We start from the raw sequence: 21,422 nt of genomic DNA, 5'->3' as shown, positions 1-21,422 counted from the left end.
CCCCTCGGGGTGCGGGGAGCTCCGGCGCGAGGCGGAAGTGAGCCAGGTGCGGGCCCCGGGGACCAGGCGGGGGTTCCCGGGGCTCCGGAGGGGACGCGGGAGGGGGACGCCCCAGCTCGGCCTCGGCCCGGCGCGCGGGGAAGGGGCAGCCGGGCCTCGCGCGGGGCCCTCGGGAGTCGGGGAGCGGGAGGCCGCGGCGGCCGGGCCCCGCTTACCTGTCCAGGGTCTCCACGCTGGGCTGCCGGGAGCCGGCGGCGGGGGCCCCCGCGACCCGAGGGGGCCTCCTGCCGCCCGCCGGCCCCGGGCCCAGGCCCCCGCCGCCCTCGCCGCCCCCCGCCGCCGCCGCCGCCGCCGCCGCCGCTGGCCTGTCCATGGCGCGCCGAGCCCGCCGCCGCCGCAGGGAAGCCGCCGTCGGGAGGGGAGCGGCGCCCCGGAAGGTCCAGCCGCGCGCCTCTGGCGGCCCCGATCTGCCGCCCGCCCGGCTCAGGCGGCCGCCGCCATTAGCTGTCACCTGGCGCCCCGCGTTACCCACAAGGCCTCGCGCGTGGGGTGGGGGGCGGGGAGGGCGGCGCGCGGCCGGGAGCCGGGTCCCCCCGCCCCCGCCCCGCCCGAACCCCACCTGGGCGCCCGGCCCGCGAGCCGGCGAGGTAGGGCCCAGGCGACCGGGCACGTCCCCAGCCACTTAGGGTCGAAATCCACCAATGGATTATGCAGAAAGAACGTGCTCTGCTCAGGAAACTACCAGACTGACATTAGAGATGCAGGGTTAAAAAAAAAAAAAGTTTAGGGAAATTCAACTACTCAGCGTGATTTGTTTTCCCTCAGTATTCCTTCTCAGAAAAGTTTGGCGGTGGGAGAAGCCCAGGCCCCCTGGGCCTCCCTGGTCTTGACGTCTCCAACCCCGAGCAATCCCACACATTTTAGCAACCCCTCCTCACTCCGTTCTTACCCAGCCGTCTGTAGGGCAACCAAGTGTTCTGATACCGCCCTCGGAACTTCCGCCCTTGCTTTATATTAACAGTAACATTTAACTTCTGTCAGCTAAATCACCGCTTGTGAAAATCAGGGCAGTATCTGATGATAAAGGCATTTAGGACATTTGATTCCTGTTCAATATTTATTTCCCTGCTCATTTTGTTAGGGTTTGCATATCCAACGGGCTCATCCCCTCTCAACCCACCCCTGATTTAGTTGGGGATGGGGATGGGAATCATGGCTAAGCCGCTTTGCCTGTGATTGCCCTGGGTATGACCTATGACCCAAGTCTGGCCAGTGAAATATAAAGGGAATACTTCCCATCCTGAAAAAAGGCAGACCTGTAGACAAGGAGTTACTAGTTCCCATCCCAAACCCATCCTGCCCTCCCAGCTTAATAACTTCCAACTGAACTGTGAGCATGTGATGCCTGAAACCCCAGCAGCCATCCTAACACCCACGAGGGGATGAGCCTGGGGTGAAAGGGTGACAGGGTGCGGAGAGCTGGGAGGAAGGAAGGGAAGATCTCCAGATACACTGGAGACCCACCTCTTGCAGGCTTCGGGTTTTCCAAAATTACTAAATCAAATGTTTAACCCACTATTATAGACTGAATGTTTGTGTCTCTCCCCCCACCTCCACCATTTATACTGAAGCCCTAAACCTCAAATTGGTATTGAGGTATTTGGAGATGAGGCCTTTGGGAGGTGATTAGGTCATAAGGTCATAAGGCTAGGGCCCTGAAATGATGGGAATAGTGCCTTTTTTTTTTTTTTTTTTGGTCTGCGTTGGGTCTTCATTATTGCACGTGGGCTTTCTCTAGTTGCAGCGAGCCAGGTCTACTCTTCATTGCGGTGGCTTCTCTTGTTGCAGAGCACAGGCTCTAGGCGTGCAGACTTAAGTAGTTGTGGCACACGGGCTCAGTAGTTGTGGCTCACGGGCTCTAGAGCGCAGGCTCAGTAGTTGTGGTGCACGGGCTTAGTTGCTCCGCGGCAGGTGGGATCTTCCCGGACCAGGGCTTGAACCCGTGTCCCCTGCCTTGGCAGGCGGATTCTTAACCACTGCACCACCAGGGAAGCCCTGCCAGACTTTTAAAAGGTTTGCCAATATGTGGGTGTGGGGTGGTAGCCCACTGTGGTTCGAATGTACATTCCCCTGATGAGATATCACCGAGCTCCTATTTAACTAAGAAGACTCAGTTCTGACTGCATTCCCAAGAAGTTCCTCCTTGACCCCCTATCTTGGCCCCAAAGCCCCCCAATCTGCCTCTATTAGAGCAGGGTACACCCTGCATGGGAATTACCAGTTAACTGAACTGTCTTCCTACTAGGCCAGACACTCAAAGGAGGCCACTGTTTTACTCAGTTTTGTTTCCCAACAAAGATCAGCTGACACAGGTCTGGGTCATAGTAGACAGTATTTGTTGATAAATACTGTCTAAAAAAATACTATCGAAAATATTGTCTTAAAAAAAACCACTTCTGGTTCTTAGTCTCATCTATAAAATGACGCCCCCCCCAAAAAAAACCAAAACAAACAAAAAAACCCTAAAAAACCAAGCCTATCAATGTTACAAGGTTGTGGGGAGGCTAAATAGTACAGAGTTTGGCACATATGCCCCCAATAAATATCTCCCTTTCTTCCATTCAGGGACCAAGGGGGTTGAAAGTACATGGTCTGGCTTTAGGTAGATGCGAGGATAGAAACAGGGAATAAAGTCAGAGGCAACTCTAAGTCTAAATATCGCCTGAGATGTAACAAAATGAATTGAGCTAGTTGTTTCCCTAATTGTGAGTCACTGTAGAGCTGGTAACAGGAGAGTGTGTCTGACCTCTCAGCTTGCAGGCCCACCATCATCTGCCAACACGGACTGACGTGTGGTAACATCATAGCCTCCCCAGACGTCCACATCCTAATGCCTGGAACCTGTTCTGTGTTACCTTACACAGCAAGGGGGCATTAAGGTTGCTGATTCTCTGACTCTGAGGTGGGGAGAGCAGCCTAGGTTATCCAGACGGGCCCAATATAATCACCAAGGTCCTTTTTTCCTTTTTCTGTTTTCGGCCACGCGGGGAATCTTAGTTCCCCGACCAGGGATCAAACCTGTGCCCCCTGCAGTGGAAGCGCGGAGTCGTAACCACTGGACCGCCAGGGGAGTCCACTAAGGTCCTTTAAATGTCAACAAGGGAGGCGGAAGAGTCAGAGTTGAGAGATTTGAAGGTGCTGTGCTGCTGGCTTTAGACACAGAGGAAGCGGCCACGACTCCGGGAAAGCAGGCGGCCACTAGAGGCTGGAAAAGGCAAGGAAAGGATTCTCCCCTAGAGCTGCCAGAAGGAACGCAGCCCTGCTGACACCTTGACTTTAGGCCAGGGAGGCTAATTTCAGACTTCTGACCTCCAGGACTGTAAGAGAATAAATGTGTGGGGAAGATAATAAATCACCACTAAGTTTGTGGTGATTTCTTACAGCAGAAACAGGAAACTGATACACAGGGCCAACGCCATCTTCTGCCGTAAATATTGTATGAGCATAAGTGATGAAAATGTGTTTCTGACAAGGGCTGTTTGACTTGTAAGGAATCTTCGAGAACGTGCAGTCCATACCCTCACTGAGCAGGTGGACACTAAGGCCTCCTCCCGGGCCTCCCGAGGGGGTGCTGGGAGGACCTCACATCTTCCATCCAAGAAGCAGGTCCAGAGCCCAGACGGGAACCCAGGTCCCCACACGTCCCGACCAGGGTTCTTTCTAATACAGGTTTGTGACATAAAGCTCCCGAAATGAGATGAACAACTTTCTTTTGTAATTTATGTGGACTGCACTGTGGAACAGTCCATTTCAGAAGCACATACGTATTAACCACTATAAATGAATAAGCCGTGTTCTCCGTAACTACTAGAAAAACAAACTAAATCTTAATGGTCATGTCTAAACATTTTAGCTACCTTACATGGTTTAAATACTAAGCATTTAGCTACCCTACATGGTTTAAATACATTATCGCCTTTGCTTTTAAATGACGAATTATTGCAAATAAGGAATAAACCATATCTGAATCTGAGCCTCATAAGGAAATGAGAATACTTTGTTTTGTTGATCTTTCATCTTCCAGATATGTTTAATACAAAAGACTTTACTAATAATTCCTTAACTAAGTTATAATAGATGCCAGAGTATTAAACTCATTTCAAAAATTGGTATTCCGGCAGCATGCTTTAGTGATTCTGTGAACCTAAAAGAATTCGACTGCAATCTATTTCAACCACTAGGTTTTCCTGCAGATGTGCTAATCCTCGTTCTTGTTTGTGTTGCATGCTGCATATACTTATTTCCTTTGGGTGTCCCCAGATTTTACTTTAATGGCCACCAATGGCTACGTCCTCCAGTCAGAGGTGTATATACTCTGTAATAAATTCCTGTACTTTAAGAGCATTCCCTTTATATAGTCCTGCCTTTGCCTAATGCTCCCAAATGCCACATGAGCTGTCCACATGACTGACAGCTGCATTCTGTAGAGAGGGCTGCAGGTGATGAGATACTGGCCAACAGATTTTCAAACTTTTGAGTATGATTCCTTCCCCAAAACTGTGAGGAGGAGCTTTGCTGCATTATCAAAAATAGATCAGAAAGTACTATGACTATAGTTACGAAAAACCTGTTATATTATCAAAAATAGATACGATTCCAATTTACTTGAAGGGCTGTCCCAGGAAGAGATTATTCTATTTCATTCCAGAAGGCAAAGCGAAGGCTATTCAGTGGGAATGCAAGAGAGGCAGAATTCAGTTCGATGCCTGCATACATTTGTTTCAATGCTCCGGGACTTTGGGCAAGTCAATGAACCCCTGCAGCAACAATGCTCTCCACGGTTGAAAAACAGGGATAATAGAACACCACGTGGCCACGAGGGCGCAGTGAGGGTGAAACACAGCCGTGTCTGAAGAAGAACCTTGGAGAGCATTTCAAATACTCATAGTTTTAAAAGAGATACTTACTCTTTTAAGAGTCCTATTTGGATTTTTTTTAAATGGTAAGTTTACTAGTATAACTATTTAGCATTCTTAGGACACACGTAGATAATTTCCAGTTGGCCGCATTTGAAGAATTTTAATAATTCTTACCTAAAGAGACATCGAGTATGACTTGTTTCAACCAGTCTCTTAATCTCCCTTAATGTCAACTGCTGTGTTCTCCGTCCGGAGTCTGAAAGTCTTGCGTCTCTGCAGCCCAGCGCTTTTGTGAAAGCTATCCCTGCTTTAATAAAGACAGCTGTGGCTTGACATAGAGAACAGGCCTGTGGTTGCCAAGGGGGAGAGGGGGTGGGGGAGGGATGGATTGGGAGTTTGGGATTAGCAGATTCAAACTATTACATATAGAATGGATAAACAACAAGGTCCTACTGTAGAGCACAGGGAACTATATTCAATATCCTATGATAAACCATAATGGAAAAGAATATGAAAAAGAATATATATATATATATATTTATAACTGAATCACTTTGCTGTACAGCAGAAATTAACACAACATCGTAAATCAACTATACTTCAATAAAATACATTTAAAAAAATAAAGGTAGCTGTGGCTTAAAATCTGCATTGTTAATGTACTTAAATTTCCAATATTGTTGGGATTTGGGGACAGCCCTATACAAGGTTGCTAGTAAGATAAACGGCATGTGAAGTAGACCCAGGAAAAGCAAGTAAGATGGGCAACATGCACATTTAAGAGACATACACAGTTACAGCCCTGGGAATAGAGTGCAATGTTTAGTTAATATATTTATTACAGCAGGTCTTCAGTCATTATTGCCATGAAACATCTGTCATGAAATTTCACAAAATCCTTTCAGCTATTAGTATTAGCTTTTTTTCTTTTCATGGAGTGACACTTTGTTAATTTATGAAATATTTACAGCGTTTACAAAAAGCAAGAGACTGTCTAAAAAATTTCTTATACATACAAAATTTATACATTTATACTACTGCATTTGAGATGTCTTATTTGGTAGACCATTAAGCTATGACATAAAATAATTTACAAAGATATATTTAATCTCTCTTAATTCACTGAAAACAAAACCATATTAGCTATAAATAGTCCTTTACAAATCATTGTAGAACACATTAATTGTTTTTTAACTGTAGCCTTAACTTTTACAAATATACTGACTAAATGAATTAGTTCAGATATCAAATAGAACTGCATTTGAAATTGCATTTAATACTACAAAAAAAAAAAAAAAAAGACCTGAAAAAGCAAACCGCTGGGTACTTCAAGTAAAAATTTGTAGAACCAGTTTTTATGCACGCCTGGGTGGGGAGGGGTGTCGAACACCATTGAAATTGAAATGCATAAACACCATACTTTCAAGAATACGCTCAACAAATGTACATCTGCGGCTTTTATTTCAAAGGATGCTGCTCTAGCGACAGCTCACACATCCAAGATGGTCAACCCGACACTTTGGCAGATCAGCTAGTTTGACTAGAGCAACGTTTGCGAAAACATTCACGTAAGCAGCATAATGCATCCGACATCTTCAAACAGTGCTATAGAAGGGGTTTCCACCACCTGAAAATAGGTCAGAATTCTAGGCAAGCTCATGAAAGAACTTAGGAAACAGAACTGGCAATGTTAAAAATCATCAAATCATATTTAACTGGGCCCTATCAGGTTTTTTTAAATATAAAAATATGCTTCTCTTGGGGAAAATACTTCATATTCCAAAATTTCAAAATAATGGAAAGCTCATCTACACAGCTATTTGTCCTTAAGTCATCACACTTACGATGGTATGAAATTTGGCAATTCTTTAAACACCTTGCTTGTGGATTATGCCTCGGAAGCTGAGCTCAATTTGGTTTTGGCAGGAACACACATCTTTCACATTTGGGTTCCTTTTAGATCACCCTAAGCAACTACTATAAGCAGTTCGAGGTAAATCCATTTCACAAACATATATTTTTTCCCCTTTAGTTAAAAATGTTGTTGTTCCAATGAGGCCCACAAAATACATATTGTACACATAACATTTCTGAAGAGGTAAATATAATTTAAATATTATCTTTCAAAAACTGCTTTTGGAAGGTATCAGGATTTTCCAAAACCCCATCTGGGCTCCTTTCTTCCAATTGCCGTGTAGACACTGTAGTTTTCTTGCAATATGTATTCTAGAAGGCACATGTTCAAGAGTTTAAGATTATGTTAGTTCAAGTTCTACATGGAGGCAAATATTTTAACCTACTCTGTACAGAGGCCCCGAATGAAAGTCAGCTATTTCCTCTATTAGAAGTGAGTCTGCACGTGGGGCATCATTTGCGAAGGACTGGAAGGGGAGGTCGAGGGATCGGAAAGCTTGGGAGAGTTGGCGAGCTGCAGCTCCTCAAGTCGCTTTATGTACTCATCGCGCAAGGCCAAGAGCTCCATGTAACGCTGCTCCACCGGATTGGGCTGCTGGAAAGAAGCACAGATGTGAGTTCCCGCTTTCCACCACCACGACACGCCTGTGCCCCACATCTGCTGCGGCTGCCGCTTTCTGAACAAACCCGCTCGTTGTGGGTTAACACACATCACTTCCTTCAATACTGCGTCATTTACAAATACAGAAAAGCACAAAGATTAATAAAAAAAACACCCAGCTATTTGCCACCAAGAGATAACTCACGTACACACATCCACACACATGCGCCAGCATCTTTTTAAAATGCATCAACCCAGGCACAGCTCCGGGCTCCTGTGTCACCTGTCCCTGCTGCCCGCTTTCACTCCCAGAGGCGACAACTCTTCTCAGGTTGGCATGCAGCCTTCCTTCCCGAGCAGACTTGTGACACTTTTCCTCTCGATGAATATCCAGAAACAAAATACACCATTCTTCTCTATTTGGTGAAAATTTACATCAATGGTGGTATTCTGTACTTATCAACCGACATTGTGATCCAACAGTATTTTTCTCAAGGGGATCCCAGTTGAATTCGTTGAATGAATAAACCACAGCTGATCTATCCATTCCCAATAGTGGGATATTCCCCACTATTATAAGCGACGCTGGGCCATCTTTGGACACATCTCCTCAGACTTGTATGTGAATGTTTCTCGAAGGAATTTTCCTGGTGGGTGGGGAAGGAATTGCTGGAGAGGACAGTATGGTCTTTTCAACTTTACTAGATGCTGCCCAATTGTCCTCTGAGGTGGGGAGATGACCTTATGCTCCCACTAGTGGCATCTGGTGATTCCTGTAGCTCTACATCCTCATTAGAACTTAGCAACGTAAGAGAAAGAGTTTTTGCCAATTTGATGAGTATAACATGGTATCTCATGGTAGCTTTAGCTTGCATCACTCTGCCTTAGCACATCTTTTCACGTGCATGGCTGAAAGCAGTGACTCTGACGGGCAGCCTAGTGTGAATCTCCAGCCTGCCTCTTAACAGCTGTGTAACAACTCTCTGGGTGCCTCCATTTCCCTATCTGTCAAATGGGAATAAAACCAGCCCAGACCACAGGGTTGTTGTGAGACTGAAGTTAGTCAATACAGTCTGTTCTGGTACAACACTGATGTCTTTGATTGATAAATAGGCGACTGATGGCAGTACAAAGGTAGAAGTTACACCAGAACACAATGAGATTCTCCCTGGTACCAATTTAACTACCAATTTAATACGTGGTACTTTTATTTAACATCCCTGGGATGTTAATTGTTTGAACTTTTGTACTGAGATAGAAATTACATACAGTAATGCACACAAATCTTTAAAAAATGTTCAGCTCAATGAATCTTTGCATACATATACACTACTGTAATCACCACCCAGGCCAAAATATACAACAGAACAGACCCTCGACTCCCTTGCCAACATGTTAAGGTTCTGAAGTGATCAAGGGCAAGCTTCTAGAAAGCTTGAGCAATATATGAAGACATTAAGAAAAAAGCTGAAAGTCTACAGAAGTGCCTTCCTTTATGGCTAGTGGCTTCTAGAACTGTCCTGCTTTCCACTGCATTAAGCTATCTGCTGAAGCTGCGAGTACCAACAAGGAAGCTGCGAAGGCGCTACGCTGACGAAGAAGGCTATACCCTGGATCTGACTTGTACTGGTCAGGAGAATGGTCTGTATCAGAAGCAGATGCTCTCCAGGACCTGCATCTCAGAGAAGGGGGCAGGAACCCAACAGGGCCACACTCCCTTTGCAGGCTCTAGGGGAGGCGCCTTCCTGGCCTCTTCTAGCTTCTGGCAGCTCTAGGTTTCCTTGGCTTGTGGCCACATCACTCCAATCATTCTCTGTTTTTACATGGCCTCATCCTGTCTGTCTTTCAGATCTTCCTCTCTTCTCTTATGAGGACACATATCATTGGATTTAGGGCCTGACTAAATCCAGGAGGATCTCATTTTGAGATCCTGAACTTAATTATATCCGTAAAGACCCTTTTTCCAAATAAGGTCACACTGACAGGTTCCAAGTGGATGTGTCTTTTGGAGGCCACCATTCAACCCACTACGGGCTGCCAAGGCCTGATTGCTGCTTTCATCAGTGCTCTGGTTACAGAGGTGCACGGGTTTGGAGAGGTCTCCTCCTACCTCCTAGCCCCATCCCTCCTGTAAGTCCCTGTTCTTTTTACTGCATGACTTTGCAGAATGTAAGGTTTTTCCCAAAATGCATATTGGCATTAGAACAGGAAAGCCTGGTAGAGCACCTGACACCCGGTAAGTGCTGTGCACTGCCCGTTAACACCCTTTGCCCATTCTTCTCTGAATGTGCTCCACCAAGGGCCCGACGCCGCTCTAGGTGCTCAGGATCCGTCAGTGGCCGGACACCGCTCTAGGTGCTCAGGATCCGTCAGTGGACAAAGGAGGCCCAAACGCCCACTTTTATGGTGTTTCTCTTCCAGCAGGGGGAGACAAACAACGAAGACAACCCTGTGAGGTACATGGGACGTGGAAGGTGATGAGGACTACGGAAAAGGAGAGCAGGGTGAGAGGGACGGGGACACGCTGGCTACACTCTCAACAGGGTGGTCGGGGTGGCCCGCCTGAGGAGGTGACTCTTGGGGGAGCGCTTGAGGGAGGCGACCAAGCAGATGCTTGAGTGTCTTGAGGCTGAGCAAGGAGCCCAGTGTGGCCAGATCAGGGTGTGTGAGAAGGAGTCGCTGGTGAGGAGGCCGGGAGGTCAGAGAGGTCAGGCGTGGGGCGGGGGCCACACAAGGCCTCAGAGGTCTGAGGCTTTGGGCCTTGGGCTTTGGCCTTGGGCTTTGACCCCGGGGGAGGCGAGCGGCTGCCAGGACGGTGCTGAGGAGAGGAGTGCTGGCATCTGGGGGGTATATGTCGCAAGGAGCACTTCGGCTGCCGTGTTGAGAACAGACTAGAAGGAAGCAAGCTGAGAATCAGAGGGTCCAGCTGGAAGGCTCTGCAGCAACGCACGGCCCCAGGCTCGGAGGCTGGACGGGTTTCTGAAGGCCGAGCCCAGCAGGCTCTCCTGACAGCCTGGGATGAGAGAGCAGGGAGACAAGGGTGACTGTCTGGAAAACGGAAGCTCACCTGTAGTGACAAGAGCGTTTGCTGGGGACGGGTATGTTCACAATCTCGACTGTGGTCACAGTGTCACAGGTATCGACACATGTGAAAACCGACCGCACTGCACACTTTGAACGTGTACAGATCACTGTATGTCAGTTACACCTCAATGAAGCTGTTTTTCCAAGTGGGCGGGTGGGAGGTTGACTGTAAGGTTTCTGGGCGGGGCGTGTAGGATGGAGCTGCTGAGCGCTGCGATGAGGAAGCCGGCGGGGGGAGCAGGTTTGGGGAACGGGAGGTCTGTGCGGACGTGTGACATCTGCTGCGCCAGCACCACTTAACAGTAAACATTTACCATCAACAGTCCATTCTTTCCCCTCTGCCACCTTCTCACCCTCCCCAGTCTCCGAACCTCCATGCTCTGTTTCTGGTCTTGGCTATTTTGAAAACCTCTCTTTCCCATATGACTGTTAGAATCTGTTTGTTATTGTACCAGCAAGTACAATTAAGACAAGACAAAGAAATGAGAGGTAAAACAATCATTTTTGCCGATGACGAGGCTATAGAGTTAGAAAACTATTAGAAATAAAAAGACAATTCGATCTAGTAATGGGTACAAAATATGTAGAAGTCATTAGTCTATAAACAAACAAAACCAATTTAGAGGATGTAATAGAAGGAAAGAGTGCATTTGTGACAGTGTATCAAAGGACACAATGATGAGAAATGAAATTCGTAGTCAAGTGACTATAAATCCCACACCTCAACATCTCCCTTGGGGAATGAAGCATGAAGTTCTAACTTTTCTATCAGAAATGACTTAAACCTCACCCAGGTAAGCCTGTGAATGTCTGTCCTCGTTGTCATCCTAAGCAAAATGGGAACTGCCCGGGGCAACTCTGGTTCACAGCCACGTGGAGTGCAGAGGTCCCCAGAGGACAATACGCGACTCACCAGCAGCCGAAGGTCCCACTCAGGTTTACGTGACTAAATTATCCTTTGGCTTTCGGCATGAGCAACTTCCTCATATTACATAAAAGTACCAAGTTTGCTTATTCATAGCTTGTCAAATGTAAGCATCGGTCTGACAGTTTACCACAGTAACTGCCTGTATACCAACTGGGCCACACAACTGAGTAACGATTTCAGTGGTTAAGTATATTCTTTTAGGTCTACGTTATATAATTTGCAAAGTCCTATGTGATTGGATTGTAATCTATTTCTGTATGAAATAATGTCCTGCATAAGATCTTTCGGGAAACCTGATGCACTTCATTCACACTTCCGTTTCCACATTTCTCCTCGAGTGTTTAATCATCATCGGCTTATGTTCCTGGGCACCCCTGCCAGTCTGGGAGCTCCTTGTGGGCAGAGACCACCTCTTCTTAATCTCTGGGTCCCCCCAGTGCCTGACGCATGGGAACGCTCAGTATTTCGTAAATGAAAACACAAGGTGCCGAGCGACAATAAAGACACGTGTAGGACCCTTGACGTTCAGAAAATCTATATAGAAAGGGTAAGTTATTTTCTTGGGGTAAATGTCACAGATCCTAAAACACACCAATCAGTGTCTCAAAATAAAAACCTCAATCAAACAAATATGCATTCCTACCTGGCCCAGTTCCATTTTGCTAAGCTCTGGGAGAATAAGGGGGAGAAACACATCACAGTAAGTTCTGCCAATGATGTCCCTGCAAACTTGACTTGTCACACAATTGTCATTACCTTTGTATATCATAAATGAATTGCTCTAAATGCCTGCAATTTCAAGAATTTCTCCAAGTTCAAATGGGTGATGGGAGATTACAGAACCTGTACAGAAATTGTCAACATTTTCTAAAAAACAATAGTTTTTTAAAAAGCCATGATAAATACAGAAAAGGTGAAATTTATAGGACAAACAGTGCTCATCTATATTTTTTAATCAGAAAAGGAACACGCCCCATGTAACACTGCTTAGAACCCTGTAAAAATTCCCATTTCCTCTTTACTTGATAATTCCAAATGCTGGAGCTACGCTAAAGGCATTCCCTCTGTGTGCTTCTCAAATCCCAAACTAAACAAGTGAATGTTCTCAAGCCCTGGAATCTGTCACTTTCCAAAAGACTACACATTTCAACCATTACGAAATTGCAAAAGGCTTTCATGCAAGCAAGCAGAGACCTTGAAACAAGAGGGCCAGCTTAAACGTGCATTTCCCCAGTGGGAAGAGAGAGCACACACACACTGGAGTGTGGCCAGCTGCCAGAGTGGAATAAACAAACCGAGGGACAGACTGAGCACTGGGCCCTGCTGTTGCCCGACTATTTGTAGCGGGATTAAGCTTCTGCTTACGCAAGACTGGCCTGGGACTGCAGGAAAACGTGCAAACCTTTACAGAGAGCAATCGCAAATATTGACTATTTAGAGCACTTAGAACAAATGGCTCAGTGGACATACTTCTGAGCCCTCACAAACAGGCTGGACTTTCCTTCTGATATTGGATGCAGTGAGGCTGGGAGAAGGGAAAGCCTGACTGTGCCTTTAATAAAATGTGCAGTCTTTTGCTTCAAAAATCACCATTGCCATGTTGGACCGAGAAATGGCCAAATGACTGTACTATCCTTTGACAGATCAATTATCTTTACTTTAGAAGTAAAGACCTTCAGTAAAGAGCACTCTGATATTAGCTGACAAGTACATACACCTGAACAGAGAGTAGACAATGTTCCTTTTCCTTAAAGGATCATCTCAGTCTAGTCGCTGGAAAGAACCTTCTTATGATGTCTAACAATTTATAATGATTAAAGAAAATCCTTGACAATCAAAACTCAGAAATTTTCCAGAGCTTTAAATTAGTTTACATCTTAGTAAAAAAAAAATTGTATTATTCATGTTGTCAGGAAAAATGTAAGTTTAACACCAATCAAAATAAATGGTTTAGTGGGGCTTCCCTGGTGGCACAGTGGTTAAGAATCTGCCTGCTTATGCAGGGGACACGGGTTCGAGCCCTGGTCCAGGAAGATCCCACACACCGTGGAGTAACTATGCCCATGCGCCACAACTACTGAGCCTGTGCTCTAGAGCCCGTGAGCCACAACTACTGAGCCCACGAGCCACAACTACTGAAGCCCACGCTCCTAGAGCCCATGCTCCACAACAAGAGAAACCACTGCAATGAGAAGCCTGCGCACCGCAACAAAAGAGTAGCCCCCACTCGCTGCAACTAGAGAAAGCCCGCGTGCAGCAACAAAGACCCAACACAGCCAAAAATAATAAATAAATAAATAAATAAATAAATAAAATTTTTAAAATACATGGTTTAGTAATTAAAAACAATTTTTAACTAAAGTTGTGTTTAAAAGCAAGTGTCATAGATGAATGGATAAAGAAGATGTGGCACATATATACAATGGAATATTACTCAGCCATAAAAAGAAACGAAATTGAGTTATTTGTAGTGAGGTGGATGGACCTAGAGTCTGTCATACAGAGTGAAGTAAGTCAGAAAGAGAAAAACAAATACCATATGCTAACACATATATATGGAATCTAAAACAAAAAATGGTCATGAAGAACCTAGGGGCAAGACGGGAATAAAGACGCAGACCTACTAGAGAATGGACTTGAGGACATGGGGAGGGCTAAGGGTAAGTTGGGACAAAGTGAGAGAGTGGCACGGACGTATATACACTACCAAATGTAAAATAGATGGCTAGTGGGAAGCAGCCGCATAGCACAGGGAGATCAGCTCGGTGCTTTGTGACCACCTAGAGGGGTGAGATAGGGAGGATGGGAGGGAGACGCAAGAGGGAGGAGATATGGGGATATATGTATATGTATAGCTGATTCACTTTGTTATACAGCAGACACTAACACAACAATGTAAAGCAATTATACTCCAATAAAGATGTTAAAAAAAAACCCATTAAAAACAGATGCTTAAGTCAATAAAATAGTTGAGCCAAGTGAACTCAAAAAATAAAAAATAAAAAAAATAAAAGTGTCATTTTTTTAGTCTGCTATTTTTCCTTTCATAATATTTTTGAAAAGCCATAAAAAAGAACAAAATAATGCCATTTGCAGCAACATGGATGGACCTAGAGATTGTCCATACTGAGTGAAGTAAGACACAGAAAGACAAATATCATATGATATCGCTTGTAAGTGGAATCTTAAAAAAGGGTATAAACGAACTTAGTTACAAAACAGAAGTAGAGTCACAGATGTAGAAAATGAACTTATGGTTACCAAAGGGGAAAGGTGGTGGAAGGGATAAATTGGGAGACTGGGAGTGACATATACACACTACTATATATAAAGTAGATAACTAATAAGGACCTACTGTATAGCACAGGGATCTCTACTCAATACTCTGTAATGACCTATATGGGAAAAGAATCTAAAAAAGAGTGGATATAGGTATATGTATAACAGATTCACTTTGCTGTACACCTGAAACTAACACTACATTGCAGATCAACTATACCCCAATAAAAATTTAAAATAAAATAAAAATTTTTTTAAATGTACTACATAACATTACTTAAGTCCAGAAGTAGTACTCAGTCAACATCACTGTAATTCACAACGCTACTTCACTTACTTGTTGCTTGATTCTGGGGTTCCATCTAATGTAGTAATTCACCCAAAGTTCCAAGTGACGCATACTGGCAACTGGATATAAAACTCGATTGATTTCTTTAGTGTAGAAGGGATTTTTGAATTTGTCTTTATTACTGTTTATCAGCGACCATAAAGAAACAGTTCTTTCTGTAACTTTCTAGAGGAAAGAGAAAGTGGAAAGCCTAAGTAAAAACACACCCCGGTACACAAACCATTTTGCAGGCTGCGGCGATACAGCTGAGCATCAACTTGAATCACACACGTACATTATCCCCATAATAGCTCAAAAAGCCTTCTGCGCCTGGGAGTGCTGAGCACCACTTCCCAGTATTTGCATAGATAATGGCTTGAGAGCCCCTGTTTCTGCCTGAAGAGAGAGGGGAAGGATGCTCTAACATTAAATGCAGCTCACTGACCTAAGAAGACTATTCCTGGCTAGGGAAAACATTTATGAACAGATGGGCAGTACGCTCTTTTGAATTCAGCAGCAAGAAAAATTATCATAAGATCTCACTGACTTTTTCCATTTTTGTGTTTGTTAGAACTACAAAATCTCAACCTGTGTCTACTTGACAGTAGGCATCTAGACAAAGCGTTATGTTAATCAAACATCCAGATGTTTAATGCCAGTATCCAGATATTTGAAACACGTGGATAACTGACTTCACTGAATCTTCAATTTTCAGTCTGGTGTCCATCATCTCATACAGATATTCACATCTTCATTGTTTTTTAACTATAGATTTTTACCCATTTTGATCATAAGTAGAGGAAAATCAAAACTTGGGAAATAAAAATACAAATATTAAAATTACTGAAGGCAAAATTGGAAACTCTTCCTAGTAATGACGTCAAGGAGAAAGGACCAGTAAGCTAAAACTGGAAGCTGAAAAGAACAGCTTGAAATAAGTGACTGAAGAAATTTTTTGAACATACACATTTCGTGAATGTGAACGGTAATAATAGCAGCATAATTTTGCCTTCCTTGGGATCCACCTAAAACTTCATTTGTCCCTTTCTGATGCCACAGTCTACACTGCCTTGTGTTTATTTGCATGCTTGTTTTTATTTTTATACATACACACAGTTGATTTAAAGTCAAACAGCTTGACAAGGTTTGTTATGAAAAAAGTAGTCTCTCACCTTTCTCCCCCAAGCAACTGTGTTTGATTTTTAAAATTGATTTCGTTATTTGGTACTTACCTCCGCACCTGTGAGAAACACCCTTTTCTTGCTACTTGTTGACTATAAAGTTACAGGCATTAACTCCTGACACTGCCACAGTGAGAATGGCTCCTCCCCATCCTGCTGTGCTCACACCTTCTACCCTGCCTCAGACCCCCAGTTAACAGCGTTGCTTTGGTTAGATCCATGTTTAGGGTTTAGATTGCTATGACTCAGCAAATGCTATTCCCAGGTAAGTCATGTCTTTTCTACTCTGATTTCTTTCCCTGTCCAATTTTTGGTTTTGTTTTCCTTTAATTTAACAGCTGTCTATTCTGCTTGCTTACTTCTCCTGGCATCTATCACTCATTCAACCCCAAACTCTTCCTCCAATGTCTTTAAAACTTTGATCAGGACACTCAGCACATCTGGAGTCCCCAGGTGCATCCTGGGAGCAGGGAGCTGCCCCGGCCACCCCCACGCCATGCACCCAGCTCTCATTCAGGAAGTCTCTTCTGTTTCGCCCTCTGAGGCTTCCCTCTGGCCTCTCTGTACTGGAGCTCCTGGCTTCCTGAACTCCATGCAGTCTTCTTTCTTGATGCCATGTATGTCTGAGGATATGTTTGGTCTCCTTCACATCTGGTTGACAGCTGGGTGGTGAGAGGATTCTAGGTTGAAACCATTTTCCTTTAAAATTCGGAAGGCAATGCTCCGCTGACTTCTACTTTCCAATATTGCTGCTGAAGAATTCAAAGTCTTCCTGACTTCTGTTTCTTTGCAAATAACCCACTCTTCTTCTCTTCAGAATCCTGAAGGGTCTTTCCTTTCTCCCTGGTGTTCTGAGACTTCACAAAGATGTGCTTTACTGTGGGTCTCTTCTTGTCCACTGTGCCTGGGCACTCGGTAGGCCTTTCAATGTGGAAACTCACACACCTCAATTCTGGGAAATATTCTCACATTATTCCGGTGATTTCCTGCTCTTCTTTCCCTATTTTCTCTTTCTAGAACTCCTATGATTTGGATATTGGACTCCAGAACTGATCTTCTATAGTGTTCTTATCTCCATTTTCTACCTGTCTCTATGCCCTACTTTTTGGGAGACTTCAACCTAATCTTACAACTCTTCTGCTGAATTTTAAATTTCTATTGATAGCACAATTTTTTAAATTAATTAATTAATTTATTTTTGGCTGCGTTGGGTCTTTGTTGCTGCATGTGGGCTTTCTCTAGTTGTGGTGAGTGGGGACTACTCTTTGTTGCGGCGCACCAGCTTCTCATTGCGGTGGCTTCTCTTGTTGCGGAGCACGGGCTCTAGGCACAAGGGCTTCAGTAGTTGTGGCTCGCGGGCTCAGTAGTTGTGGCGCACGGGCTTAGTTGCTCCGCAGCATGTGAGATCTTGCCCAAGCAGGGCTTGAACCCGTGTCCCCCACATTGGCAGGCGGATTCTTAACCACTGCACCACCAGGGCAGTCCCTGATAGCACGTTTTTAATTTCAAGTTTTCTTATCTCTAAATATTCCTTCTAAATAATATACTGTTATTATTTCATGGTACCAATATTTTCCTATCTTTCTTGGGATATTAACTGATAGCTTCCTGTCTAGGTTTCTCCCCACCCTACATGGTAACTATTTTCTCCAAGCTGTTTTATTTCCCTCCTGCTTGTTGCTATTATGTAAGCTCTGAAGTCATGAGGCTTGTCAACTTGAGCTTCACCATGGGGAACCCTAGCTGTTGGTAATCTTTAGGTCCTTCTTCTTGGGCTAGTCAGTTTCTCTAGAGATGATTCCTTCTTTTTTTTTCCAAATTGAAGTGTAGTTCACGTACCATAAAATTCACCATTTTAAAGTCTACAATTCACTGGCTTTTAGTACTTTCCCAATGTTGTGCAACTGCCACCTCTATGAAGTTCTAAGACATTTTCATCATCCCCAAAGGAAACCCTGTACACATTAAGAAGTCACTTCCCATTCTCCCCTCCCTCCAGCCCCTGTCAACCACAAATCTGCTTTCTGTCTCTATGGACTTGTTTTTCTGGACGTTTCATATAAATGGAATCATACAATATGTGCCTTTTGTGTCTGGCTCCTTTCACTTAGCATGTTTTCAAGGTTCCTCCATTTGTGTCATGGATCAGAACGTCATTCCTTTTGATGGCTGAATAATATTCCACTGAATGGATAGACCACATTTAGTTCATCTATTCATCAGCTGATGGACAGTGGGGTTGTTGACGTCTTTTAGCTATTCTGAGTAGGGCTGCCATGAACATCTGTGTCTAAGTTTTTGTTTCAACCCCTGTTTTCATTCCTCTTGGGTACATACCACTAGCAACATCCAAGGGTTCCACTTTCTCCCCATTCTTGCCAACAGCCTCTCGCCTGAAAGATAAGGACCTGCTGCCAGAATGCTGGGAGTGAGCAGGGGACATGGTCTCTCACAGACCAGCTCTTCCCATTCACCTCATCCCCTGAGGACACTCAGGTCCCCAGCCCGGATGCCTACTCTCACCCTCTCTCGAGAAGAAACCTCTGTCCTTAACTCCAGAGACAAGTGGAGGTGATCTGGGGAAGCTACCTGCTTATTCTAAACAGACCTTCAGGTTATCTTACCCTTCCCTCTTTGCCCCATACGCTGGTACACCTTTGCCCCAGAACCCCTGAGTCATATGGGGTTGCTGCGATGCAAAGTGGCCTGGTTCTTGGCTTCCCCACTGCTGGTTTGCGAGTCACTTTTCTCAAGTACAGTTATTTCCCACTTATCTACTAGGTTTCCAGCTTCCAAGTTTGTTGCTGTGTCTCCTTCCTTATTTCCCCCTGTTCTTGTGGGTTTATGCCTTTTAAAAAAAAATTTCCCTTACTGACATTTTTATGGCATTTTGGGACGGTGACCTTGCATGCCTTTAACAGCCATTCCTACTCCAATAGCCAAGATATGGAAGCAACCTAACTGTCCATCAACAGATGACTGGATAAAGAAGATGTGCTATGTATATACAATGGAATATTACTCAGCCATTAAAGAATGAAATAATGCCATTTGCAGCAACACGGATGGACCTGCAGGGTATTATGCTAAGTGAAATAAGTCAGACAGAGAACGACAAATACTGTATGTGTCCACTTATATGAGGAATCTATAAAACAAAAGTGAGCCAATGTAACAAAACAGAAACAAACTCACCAATATAGAGAACGAACTAGTGGTTACTAGCGGGGAGAGGGAAGGTGGGAGGGGCAAGATAGGGGTAGGGGATTAAGACGTACAAACTATTAGGTATAAAATAAATAAGCTATAAGGATATGTAGCACAGGGAAATATAGCTGTTATTTTGTAATAACTTTAAATGGAGTATAATCTATAAAACTATTGAATCACTGTGTTGTACACCTGAAACTTATACAATATTGTAAATCGTCTACACCTCAACAAAAAAGTCATTCCTACTCCCTGAAGGCAAAGTCAATGTCTTACCCCTGAAATAAACACCACACACTCAATAACCCCTGGTTGAAGTGAAAACGCCCAAGCTTGGGGTACAGAATGAGAAACTTTGCATTAACCACAAACCAAGCTATCAAATTCTTTGTTATTTCACAGCAGACTAAACACATTTTGGTGAGTCTTTAACTAAAAAGATGTTAAAGATGTTAAACACTCACCTGTTTCTCTCGAGCGGATTCACAGTTGTATAAGAAAGTACCAAAGCGGCAACTATATAGATGATCCAAAATTACAATCAAAAACCGTTCATTGAATTCAAAAGCTGTAGGGAACTAGACAAAAACAAACAAGCAAACAATGCATGAAAACTTGGGGCTGATCTCGCATAGAGCTGAGAAGAGGTGCATAAATGTTCCAGGAGGACAGCTGAGGCTGTGGTCTGTGGCACGCTAGAGCTCACCTGTTGGTGCTTTGCACAGGGCTGAAGAGCTTAACTGAGCGTCAAGTAAAGGAATAAAGAGGGAAAAAGGGAAAATAAGCCCATTTTCTGGGCTCTCCTGAGCATACAGGACACACAGGATGGTTTAATTATTTATGGTAGTCTAAGGTAGCAGACACGCCTATACACAAATGCCAGCGTAGGATGAATTGAAAAAGACGACTTGCTATTGTCAATTATGCTGCTCCTCCATTAGCAGAGAGAGTACAGTTAAATATTAAAATTTTAAAACTTTATTATGAAAACTCCCAGTCAACATAAATAGTAGTGAGAATAAAAAAAGTGAACACCGTGTACCCATCACCCGGCTTCAACGATTATTTGCACGTGGCCAAACTTGTTGCATCTCTGTCTCTACCCTGTGTTACTCTGAGGCAAATCCCAGATATTATATCAAAATATTTAAACATTAAGTCAGATGTATTTTCATCCTAATATCCCTTACCTGTTTTGACATCTGCCATACACAATCAATAAACTGGAGAAAAATAGGAGATCGGTCAGCGTCGGCGTGGTTTTTGTCGCCATGACCTATTCTCTGAAAGGAAGTGATGATTTGTTTTAATCTCTGGGTACAAAACTGAGGAAGCATATAACTCACAAAATGTGACAATCACAACTCAGCAATCTGCGTTCCAAACGCCAAGCTTCTCAGAGAGTGAATAGTATTTTTTTTTCCCCATGGCAATACAGAAAATAACGTATGGTTTCAAAATAACGGAAATTAAGTATATAAACTTCTACAATATATCAATACAAACTGAGAAAGCATCATGATGCTATGTGAACATGACAACTATTTTATCCGATTGGAATTTTGTACAAGTCGTGGGCAGATGCAGGTAGAGTTAAGTTACCAGTTGCTAAGGGACCAATCCCAAAGTTTCAAGTCTTGAAACCATGTCCAAAAGGGTGTGATTATTATAATTAAAAGTTCTTTAAAAAAAGGTTCTTTCTCAAAAACAAGACAAAAACCTCACCATTTATTCATTTACTAAACAATGACTCTTTCTACTTGACGATGCCATTCACACTACTTGTGAAATTTAGATGAAGGCTACAAGGCTACACAGCAGTGTTTCTGAAACTGTCTATGGATTCTCTTCATGAGGACCATGTGCGGAACTTGTTCAAAATGCTTATTCAAAGGGTGTCTGGAAACAAGACACCCTTTTAATAGGAAATTTAATTTTAATAGGTTCTTTAGGAAAATAGGAAATAGGAATTTTAATA

At 43.9% G+C, this 21,422-nt stretch overlaps 2 protein-coding genes across 14 annotated transcripts in view; both read right to left on the bottom strand.

The window, feature by feature from the left end:
• Positions 1-668, bottom strand: part of MTMR1 (myotubularin related protein 1) — a 67,640-nt gene extending 66,972 nt beyond the window's left edge. For 6 of the 9 annotated variants that reach the window (XR_009500348.1, XM_059911645.1, XM_059911647.1 and 3 more), the window contains exon 1: positions 216-373. Coding sequence is in view for 6 of the 9 variants with exons in the window: in XM_059911645.1 (XP_059767628.1) it covers positions 216-373 (158 nt within the window). In the remaining 3 variants the exon portion in view is untranslated. Of the gene's footprint in view, positions 1-215; positions 540-619 lie in introns of those variants that run through there. The other 3 variants (XM_059911652.1, XM_059911651.1, XM_059911653.1) reach the window with 3 other exon arrangements.
• Positions 669-6,363: 5,695 nt separating this feature from the next.
• The window catches only part of MTM1 (myotubularin 1), a 96,207-nt gene continuing 81,148 nt past the window's right edge, over positions 6,364-21,422 (bottom strand). For 4 of the 5 annotated variants that reach the window (XM_059910995.1, XM_059910996.1, XM_059910992.1 and 1 more), the window contains 4 exons: positions 20,635-20,727; positions 19,909-20,022; positions 15,063-15,239; positions 6,364-7,428 (listed from right to left, as the gene is read on the bottom strand). In XM_059910995.1, the coding sequence (XP_059766978.1) occupies positions 7,261-7,428; positions 15,063-15,239; positions 19,909-20,022; positions 20,635-20,727 (552 nt within the window). In that variant the 3' untranslated portion in view covers positions 6,364-7,260. The remainder of the gene's footprint in view (positions 7,429-15,062; positions 15,240-19,908; positions 20,023-20,634; positions 20,728-21,422) is intronic. The other variant, XM_059910994.1, reaches the window with a different exon arrangement.

Source organism: Balaenoptera ricei, chromosome X, assembly GCF_028023285.1.
Source record: "Balaenoptera ricei isolate mBalRic1 chromosome X, mBalRic1.hap2, whole genome shotgun sequence".
In the NCBI taxonomy this organism is placed as follows: domain Eukaryota; kingdom Metazoa; phylum Chordata; class Mammalia; order Artiodactyla; family Balaenopteridae; genus Balaenoptera; species Balaenoptera ricei.
Note: the sequence above shows the minus strand (reverse complement) of the source record. Positions and strands in the feature narration are given on the sequence as shown.